The sequence below is a fragment of the Halichoeres trimaculatus genome, unplaced genomic scaffold (genome assembly GCF_033239565.1).
Source record: "Halichoeres trimaculatus isolate MK-OKI-2021-1 unplaced genomic scaffold, fHalTri1.1 fHalTri1_scaffold_2, whole genome shotgun sequence".
In the NCBI taxonomy this organism is placed as follows: domain Eukaryota; kingdom Metazoa; phylum Chordata; class Actinopteri; order Labriformes; family Labridae; genus Halichoeres; species Halichoeres trimaculatus.
In genome coordinates this window covers 20,670,684-20,680,206 of record NW_027437180.1, presented here as the reverse complement: position 1 = coordinate 20,680,206, position 9,523 = coordinate 20,670,684, and the positions used below count along the sequence as shown (strand labels likewise).

Below are 9,523 nucleotides of genomic sequence, written 5' to 3'. Positions count from 1 at the left end.
TTGAGATGGACTGGACCTGTTTTTTTTTCAACAGTAGTCACAGCTAAGACAGAAAAATCAGTGAAATCAGTTTAAATTTTGGTGCCTTTTTTGTAATTTTAGCCATTATTTTTTTAGCTTTCATTTTGTAGACATTTGATGTCTAAAAGATATGTTGATAGCAAAATGATAATGGGGATAATTGCAAGAAAGATTTAACAATAGCACATCCAAAGAAGCTTCAACCATAACAGCATTTGTAAAAGTCTCATATTGTGCAAAAATCACTTTAAGTCTTTGAGTGAAATTTGTGGGTCTTTGACTTTCCTCCCAGCCCACAAAATGGGATATTTAATGACAAAACCTGTACTTAGTACTGCTTGTAAATGTAAAATCCTGACCCAAAACAAGCTGTTTGGAATTTACGAGATTTGCCGACGTCAGCGATTCCCTTTTTTTGACCAATCAGGAGCAAGTCTGGTCCACCAGAGCAGATACCCCTGAACCCCCACCCCGGGAGGAGAATGTCAAAGCTGAAAAGCCATCACTGCTTTGTTTTTGGCTATAAACAGCCACATAGTTCCATGCACAAGCTTCCCATCTCGGAATAAGACAAGACTAAGTGTCAAGAGTTTATTTATCAATGAAATGTGCCAGCTACTAAGAGCAGGGCGGTATCAGCGGGGGCTCATTTACATATGAAGGTCACGCCCACTAAATCAGACCATTCTGAACAGAGGGGCTATGAGAGCCTGGAAACAATGCTGCTGTGCTTGATTTATTGGCTTTTTTGACCAAAACACATACTACCATTTCATGAAGACATTAGTGGTCCATATTAAACTGCAGAAAAGGAGCATAACCAAGATTAAAAATCTTGGTGTGCATAAGTGACTGAAGGTTTTAACATTTTTCTAAAACCAAAAGAAACTAGCATGTTGCAAAAAGTTGTAAATTTTATATCAAAAAGTAAGAAAAAAATACTCTCTCTACTTTTCAAATATTTCTAGATTAATACTTTTATGAACAAATCATTTTCTGTAAAGATGTTCCTGTTCGACTTTCTTTCAATAGATTTTTTTTTAAAAAGTGGAAAAAAGCCAAGTTGAGCCAGTGATGACAGCAGACTGATCCTGAATTGCTGCTGTGTCACTGTGACCTGTTCCACCGCATTAAGATTTTAACAGCAGATCTAATTTGCAGCAGCAGAAGCATGTGCTGTTAATTTTAGCTGAACTGAAGGTTATTCCTCTCCAGTTTCAGGCACTGCAAAGCTCTCTAACAAACCAGATCATTTTTGATATTTGTTTGACTGATGGAAATGTAACTGCAAACACTTTTCACTTCAGTCTTTCATTTTCTGTTGCATAAAAGAAAACGTAATGTCTTACTCTTGAAGCAGCAACAGCCAGCAGCATTGTGTTCTCACTAAAAATGTGACTGTGTAATGTAAATCCAGAAAAATGTATCAATCTCTAGTTTGGACTGTAGAAAAACTGTAATTTTCTCTAAAATATCATGATCCTAAAATAAATATTTTTAAAATAGAAAATCTAAATAAAGATCAAAAACATGACTAAAATGTTCACAGTTAAATGCATCTAAAGGATAGTGAAGCTGAGAGCAGTTCCCTGATAAATCTGCGTTTTTCGATGGTCACTGTTATAAATAATTATCCTCACTCAGTGTTTGTCTCGGGGCTGGGTCAGGGAAGAGTGCACAGCAATTTCAGCAATCTTATGACTAGTGGGGACGAAAACAAGGTTGAAAGGGTTGCTGAAGTCAGATTGGGAAAAATCTCCTCGGAGTCAAACTGTACACTACAGAAACTGTAAGTACAATATCTTTTCTAAGTCATTATTTGGATCTTTAAGTGGATCCACACTTTTCTTGCTTTTATTTTGCCTTTTTAAAAAAAATGTAATTTAAATAGGATAACTTTCTGGCCATCATAGTGTTCAGATGCCCCTCATTGGACTAAGAGGCAGTGTTTGTTATCACTGAGAGATGTTAAAAAAACACCAAACATATCAAACCTTGTTTTGTGAATCATGGAATTGTCTCTCTAATGTTGTAACATGTTTTAAAATATACCTATAATGATTGGCTCTTAGGAACAATGGCCAACACACAAGTACCTGTTGGTGAGTCTAAACAGTATATCACTCTAAACCAGAAACCAGGAGTTTGCTCCTCTGTTTGTTACTTTATTCTAACCACTTCTGTGTCTTCATGTCATCAAGTCACAGTGGGTCCTTTGGGAGATGGCCCAGTTCAGGTTTTCTGTCCAAAATGCAATCAGACAGTCCTCTCAAAGGTGGACTACACCTCTGGTCTGCTCACATACCTGTTCTGTGGAGGACTCTTCCTCTGTGGGTAAGAAGAAGAATCACTTCATTTACACGGTTGTTTGTGGTTATTGTGTTTGTTTGTGTACCGTACAGGGTGGGCTATAAATTTCCATACATACACAAATAAACATTTTATGTTGTACAACCATTTTCATTAAATAATGTGCTCTCTATGACAACCATTGTTTTGAAAACACATATTAATTGTTTAATTAATGTTTATTTTTCTTATTTATGGAAACTTATGGGCTGCCCTGCAGATTTGTATAAAAATCTCATGTTGACATGAATTTGCTTCACTGATTTGGACTGTATCAGTAGATTTGTTTCAAACCACATTATGAATGTTATGGTCAGAAACGGCAACAAATTAATTGCTTGATCTTTTTTTCACTGTCAAATATCCCAAAGTTGTGTGTTTGATTTAGGAACACACATTAAGGAAGTTACAGAGAATAAGTTGTGCACTAGTTCTGAAATTTCAAAATTGTTTAAATAAATTTCAGAACTGTTTTTTCAGTATTTTTGTTAGCCTGAGATATATTTAAGTTTATCACGTAAGTGTGGTTAACAAATCTGACGTTCAAACCGCAGCTACAGAAAATTTTATTTAATAGCAAACATATCCTTTGTGAGGCAAAAATTAGTTTAATAGTTTGGATAAACAAGCTTTGACTGAATTAAAAATTGTGACCGTAGATGTTATAGACTCTAAAGTTGAATGACAAATGTAAATAATATGACCATAAAAAACTGTGAAATTTAACTCTTCATATCTTTATTTTGATGAGCAGATAGGAGATTAAATGGCTTAAGTTGATGGTCCTGACATTACCTGCGATCTTCTCCAGCTTTGTTTTAGGTTGCTGCCTCATCCCTTTCTGTGTGGACCGACTGAAAAATGCAAAGCACACCTGTCCTACCTGCAAGGCTGAACTTGGCGTCTATAAACGCTTATAATTATTGTGCTTAATAAAAAGGATTTAATTAAAAAAACCTTGAAGGTTGCATACATCTTAAAATGAATTATTTGATTTTTTGTATGTTATTATAATAAATTTTGAGTCATTTGGACGACATTGAGCTCTGGTAATTATGACGTGCCAATTAATTTTTTTACAGTTTCAAGTTATTTCTGTGAACAGTGTAGTTTCATGGCCACGGGCTAAAATAATCCGAAAAAATAAATCATACTTTGAGAATGAAATCATACTGCAAAGTGAGTAATATCTTAACATTTTGAAGCAACTTTATTCTTGTAACAGTTCAACTTTGCAGTGTAATGTTTTACTTTATATCCCATACTGTTGCAATTTTGTCCACATCAAATTTTGTCTTTTTATATCTCAATCAGAAATTATGTTATAAAAGGTAAAATTCCTTGATATGGTTATGTTTTCATCTAACAGAAAACTTGTTTACTAACTACTGCTGCTATAATGTTATGATCAATAACAACTGCTGCAGCTAAAATTTTTATAATCCACTCATCCTCTTATTCAGAAGTATTATGCAGGTCCTTCAGAGGCAGGATTAACAGATTGTGATTACTTGATACAAACTTTGTAGTTCTCTGACAACATATGGTGTTAATTTTTGTGTCAGCATACCAATAAAACAGTGTGATTCTACCTGGTGTGTTGTTCTCTTTCCTTCAAAAGAACTGAAAAAATGACAAAGTTACTTAGATTGTGCTGCTAAGATTTTTACATTTATTAATGATCATACAGCTCAAAGCTCACTGTTCTATATTCAGAGTGAGCCTGTCTGAAGCAAGTGCTTTTTGAACACAGATACATATAGTGACATGAACAAATAAAGCATAAACTTTAACCTTCATTCCAGTCCTTCGAAAGTGTGAAAAGGTCCCAATGCTAATGACACAATTTTCAAACTCCTAACACATGATGACATCTGCTTTATCATGTGAGCCAAATAATTTGATCCCAGAAGAATGCAGCTCGAAAGCTAACAATCCCTCTGAAACACAAGTACATCTTTGATTATGAGGAATAAAAGAAATCAACGACAGAACAACAATTTTACCGGTTTTCTCTCACTTTCACCATTAAACGTTTGGGAGTCATTTTCAAAACATTAAATTTGACTTCAGATCATACCTTTTAAAATGAATTTAATGATTTAAATCCAGTTTCTAAAAGCACAAATCTCAGCCCATGATAATATTCACACAATAGTTGTAAAAACAACTTGGATTGTGTCAGTCATATACCATACAACAAAGATAAAGTGTCAGTTGGGTTAAGAGTTTTGAAAAGGGGCAACAAAATGGATGTTCACTGTTAACTTTCCATCCTAAAACCAATAAGACACAGTCAGAAAGAAAAAGGCCAGTAAATATATGTAAGCGAGGTTTCAAGTTATCAGTGAAAAGGTTTCACAGTGATTGTGATTTAAGAGTTCAGTGTTGAGAAAACATACTTACATCAACTGTAATGTTGTACAGAAATTGCACTCTTTTCCCAGGAATCATTAGCACTGCTTATGGTTTGAAGTAACCATTGTGGGTTGCTTCACCATCATCATCATCATCATCATCATCATCATCATCATCAACATCATCATCATCATCATCATCATCATCAACATCATCGTACTTCCAACAGGTTTCCTTCTGCTTGTCCAAACATTTCAGTCATCACAAACGGTATCTTTCTTCATACCAGAATGTGCTGAGAAGTGAAGAGGAGCGTGAAGACAACGAGCAGGGAGAAGCCAGCGTCTGCTCGTACGCTAACGCCACTGCCTGAAGACGGACAACAGCACAAGGACAGATTATTTTAGAGTGGAATTTGTTACTGCCAAGAACATTTATGATGTTAACACAGCTTCCTCCTTCAGTAAACCAGAAAGCCCAGGTCTCTTGAAAAAGAGGTTTTTAATCTCTAAGGGACTAACCTAACTAAATAAAGACTAAATAAAAATAAATAAAGTGGAATCACATTATGTTCAGAGTGAGAAGTTTTAGTGCAGGTACAATATTATACTGCTATGTTCTTTAATGAAGACACATTTGTTGTGATTTGGACTAAGAGTTATAATTTTGATATGTATTTATAGATTAAAAACCAGGAGTGGGGCTCTGGTCAAATGAAATCATGCAGCCCAGTTACAGATACTGTTTCTCTTGCACCACATTTTTTACCTTAACCCCTCACTGTCTTTTCTTTAGCTGTTATGTCGAATAAAGGTAAAAATGTACCCCAAATCTTAGAAAGAACAACAGGTTGTCAAGATTCACAACAGATATGACAGTTAACACATTTGACAAGACAACTTCTGTTAGCATTTAGCCCAATGTATATTTAGTTTGGGTTTGTTATTGATTTTATTTTGTTCGTTTATTGGAATATTTTTGCCTTTGTTGGATAGGACACCTAAAGAATGACAGAAAATGTGGGGGGTACAGAGTATAGATAATGGCCCATAGTCAGTGACTAATATAAGGAGCACAGCCTCTGTTTATCAAACCAGTGCCAACCAAAGTCCCACTATTACTGTTGAAGAAAATGATAATTAAAAAAAAGACATGTATTTTTAGGTATTTGTTGTACAGTTTAAAAAAAAAAGTTTCAGTAACTTTTTAGTCAAGGGCTTCTTCAACATTTAAAGCTTAAAGCTAGCTAAGAAGCTGAGAAAATGAGACTGCTGGCTGCAAAGTATAAACGTAAGTTACAGTAAAATATACTTTTCATTCACCAAAAACCCCCAAACCTAATCAGATGTAAACATATCTGTTAAGCTAGCATAAGGCTAGCCAACAAAATTTTGTGACAGGAAATACTAACTGGACATAGTGAACAAACTATATAAGCATTAAGCTAACCTTCAGACACTATAAAAGTTTTAACTTTATTAAAAAAACATGATGTAAAGGGTATTAAATCCGGACTAGTATTGACAAAAATGTGTTTTATTCAAGCTAACAAGAAGCTAACATCTCTAGATAGTGGGTAATGGCACTATTGTCAGGATTTGGTGGTTGTGGTCTGAATAATTTATTGTTGTTTGTTTTACTTGCTTATTGTGACTTTCTGCAGGGTGAAAACTTATGTTTTTTTTTAGTAAAAGAATAAGTAGCCAACATTAAAATTCTTTCTGCGTGACAGACCTGGTAAAAGCTGTCATTTTGCAAATTGCAAATTTTTAAACCCTCACCTGTTGTGGAGTTGGTGGTTGCAGAGGAGGAGATAGTTGTGGGGTTGTTTGAGGAGGAGACAGTGGTAGCTCCAGGTTTGGAGGTGGCTCCAGGCTTTGTCGTAGCTCCAGGCTTGGTGGTAGCTCCAGTAGCTCCAGGTTTGGTGGTAGCGCCAGTAGCACCAGGTTTGGTGGTTCCTCCAGTAGCTCCAGGTTTGGTGGTGGCTCCAGGTTTGGTGGTTGCTCCAGTAGCTCCAGGTTTGGTGGTTCCTCCAGTAGCTCCAGGTTTGGTGGTTCCTCCAGTAGCTCCAGGTTTGGTGGTTCCTCCGGTAGCTCCAGGTTTGGTGGTTCCTCCGGTAGCTCCAGGTTTGGTGGTAGCGCCAGTAGCTCCAGGTTTGGTGGTAGCGCCAGTAGCTCCAGGTTTGGTGGTTGCTCCAGTAGCTCCAGGTTTGGTGGTTGCTCCAGTAGCTCCAGGTTTGGTGGTTGCTCCAGTAGCTCCAGGTTTGGTGGTGGCTGATGGTTTTGTTGTGGCAGGAGAGCCGGTGGCACCAGTCCTGCCTCCTGTAATGCCAATACCTAGTGTATCAAGGTCTGATTGCAACTGGCTACGAACCCAGTTTTGTACCACTGTTTCGCTTTCATAGGACTTCAGGTCTGGCAGGTTGGTTCCAAGAAGACCTCTGACATTTTCTACTGTCAGTTCCTAAAGAGAGCAGAGATGATTCATTAAGGCCACTTTTGCCAAAAGAAATAACTACTAGTATGTACTTAATTAAACCTGGGCTCTACTCCAAGGGGCAACATTTGGCTTAAAAAAAGAAGCCTATGCAGAAAAAAAGTTGCAGTTTATTGAATGTCTGCTTGAGGCTATTGCACTAATATACAAAGCTTGGTTTCACCAAATGGCTTGGGCCTGAACGGCTCATTTTGCTTTCAGCTTCATAAAAGGACATGTTCACAGTTAGTGTCATGCTGATGACTGTAGTTCCAAAAATGGCTGTTTGAGTCACTCCAGAAGAAAGTATCAACATAAATTCAATTTTACATTAGAAACTAAAAAATAAGAAAATAATAATAATAAATAACCAGAAATCAAATTATTTCAAAGAGAAATATCTTTTCTAATTTCATACTTTAAATAAAAAGCTAAACAAGACTGAAAGGGACTAAAATCTTGGTTTTAAGTGTGGAAAATAAAATCATTTAGAGGAAAACATAGGAGTGTGCATATATCACTGACCTGTATCACATTCTCATCCAAAGCAGTGAAGGTAGGTAGGTCCATGTTGATATCTGAGGCTGCCAAACTTCGAACATAGTTCAAGTCTGCGCCCCCTGTAGGCCAGAAGGAAAAGTATTTGTTTATTACTAACCTGTTATATCAGGTTACCAGCATGCTGTATAAATGTGTGTGAGTGTATTTGCTCACCTGTGTATGAGCTTATGAGCTGGTAGGTGGAAGCAGAGACAGTTGTTGTTCGGGTGTTTGTGGCAAATGCTTGTTTGGCAATGCCAAACAGAACTTGCTTTTTTACTAGGGTACAGTTGGATATAGCCAGGGCATTTGCTGCTCTGCAGGGGGACATGAAAAAGGAGGTGAGAATGAGAAGGAAGTAACCACCCAAACAAAGAGATTGGAAACATGCTGGATTGGATATGCTGACCCAAACTTAGTTGGTCAACATTGCAAGAGGTGACTTGTCAGTCCAGTAAATTATGCCTCTGATTCTGCCAAACACTTAATCTTAGTATCTACCAAACTGGTGAGTTATCAGAAAAATAACTCCTATACAGTGTGTGTTGAAAGGGAAATTAGCTATTTAGACCTAAGCTGTTCTTTGTTCATGGCCAGAATTTGCAGCTTGCATGGCACCCAACATAATGCACAATTTAAAATGAGATTACCAGCACCAAATTCAGTTATTTCTAAATATCATTTTCAGAGACCTATGGTTGGGTTGATCACAAGTCCATCAATATTACACATTATGGACACATCTCAGAGCATCAGGCTATGAGTAACATTTTCAAAAATAGTGCTACATAACTATAGATTAACATATTGACACATCTCTATGCATTGCACAAATAATTGTCTTGAATTAAAAAAGAAAGGGTAAAAGAAAGATCTGATTTACATTTATTTGCTTCCAAAATAAATGCATGTCATGGCAGGAGTCACATCTTTACAACAGTGGGCCACAGTGCTCCTGGAAAACGGAGTCCTCCCTTTCGACCACTTATCTATAACAGTGAAAATTCAGCCTGACCTAAATTTAAGTCACAGAATTGTGAAACTTGTTTTTTCTGCAGACTGTGAGATGAACTGCATGGCATCCTCTTTTCTGTCCCACCCTATACAAGCCATCGAGGGACTGTCCCTCAGAGAGTGCCAGTCCAAACAGTGCTACAGTCTGTTTTGTTAGCTCCCTCTTGCAAAAAACAAAGACCGGACAAAAACACTCCGACAGTTTGTCATGCTACACCGTAGGCCTAAAGAGACATTTCCAACATACGACTATGGTTTAAAAGAGTGAAACTTCACCCTGAAGTGACACATTCTGGTCAGGTCGCTCTCAAATCCCATTTGATCTTTGTGCCCAGGTTGAAGATTAGAAAAGGTTTGATAAAATGGAAACATAACTCTTATAATAGTTAGCTAGCATTGAGGAGATAAAAGAGACTGAGTGTGGGAGTGTGAGGTAGTTGCAACACAGCTATTGTGTGTGTTCTATATTTTCTCATCCTTCTCATCTTTCTTGCTGCTGCCCCTGTGACCCGAACCCGGGTAACTAACAATCCTTACTGTAACGATCCTTCAGACCCTGATCTCTCACCTGATGCTTTCTACGGTAATATTCTGCAGCACTTCAGTGTCCATCGTGCACAGGTTCTGGCCTCCGATGGAGTTGAGCTCAGCACTGCCCAGTGTGTTCCCCTCTTTGCTCAGATACTTTGTGATGATTGCTTTAGCCTGCATGACAAGAGGAACATTCATTTATGAAGACCATTAAGTTATGTACAGACATGGAAAA

General features: G+C 37.2%; 3 protein-coding genes across 3 annotated transcripts in view; 2 read left to right on the top strand and 1 right to left on the bottom strand.

The window, feature by feature from the left end:
* Positions 1 to 9,523, top strand: part of LOC141800559 (bifunctional apoptosis regulator-like) — a 176,466-nt gene that overhangs the window by 26,011 nt on the left and 140,932 nt on the right. The gene's annotated exons all lie outside the window — the stretch shown is intronic.
* On the top strand, positions 2,099 to 3,310 carry LOC141800078 (lipopolysaccharide-induced tumor necrosis factor-alpha factor homolog). The gene is made up of 3 exons (XM_074682543.1): positions 2,099 to 2,123; positions 2,223 to 2,355; positions 3,182 to 3,310. Exons 1-3 carry the CDS (start codon positions 2,099 to 2,101, stop codon positions 3,288 to 3,290), a joined length of 267 nt encoding a protein of 88 aa, XP_074538644.1. The 3' UTR covers positions 3,291 to 3,310.
* Positions 4,598 to 9,523, bottom strand: part of LOC141810103 (uncharacterized) — a 21,273-nt gene continuing 16,347 nt past the window's right edge. The window contains exons 37-41 of the mRNA XM_074697446.1: positions 9,326 to 9,462; positions 7,918 to 8,060; positions 7,729 to 7,823; positions 6,510 to 7,191; positions 4,598 to 5,097 (exon numbers count right to left, since the gene is read on the bottom strand). Coding sequence (XP_074553547.1) covers positions 5,009 to 5,097; positions 6,510 to 7,191; positions 7,729 to 7,823; positions 7,918 to 8,060; positions 9,326 to 9,462 — 1,146 coding nt within the window. The 3' untranslated portion in view covers positions 4,598 to 5,008. The remainder of the gene's footprint in view (positions 5,098 to 6,509; positions 7,192 to 7,728; positions 7,824 to 7,917; positions 8,061 to 9,325; positions 9,463 to 9,523) is intronic.

Coding starts and splice junctions, on each gene's coding strand:
- LOC141800078 (XM_074682543.1), top strand. CDS start 2,099: ATGGCCAACACACAAGTACCTGTTG. Junction 2,124..2,222: donor CAACACACAAGTACCTGTTG/GTGAGTCTAAAC, acceptor CATGTCATCAAG/TCACAGTGGGTCCTTTGGGA. Junction 2,356..3,181: donor GGAGGACTCTTCCTCTGTGG/GTAAGAAGAAGA, acceptor GATCTTCTCCAG/CTTTGTTTTAGGTTGCTGCC.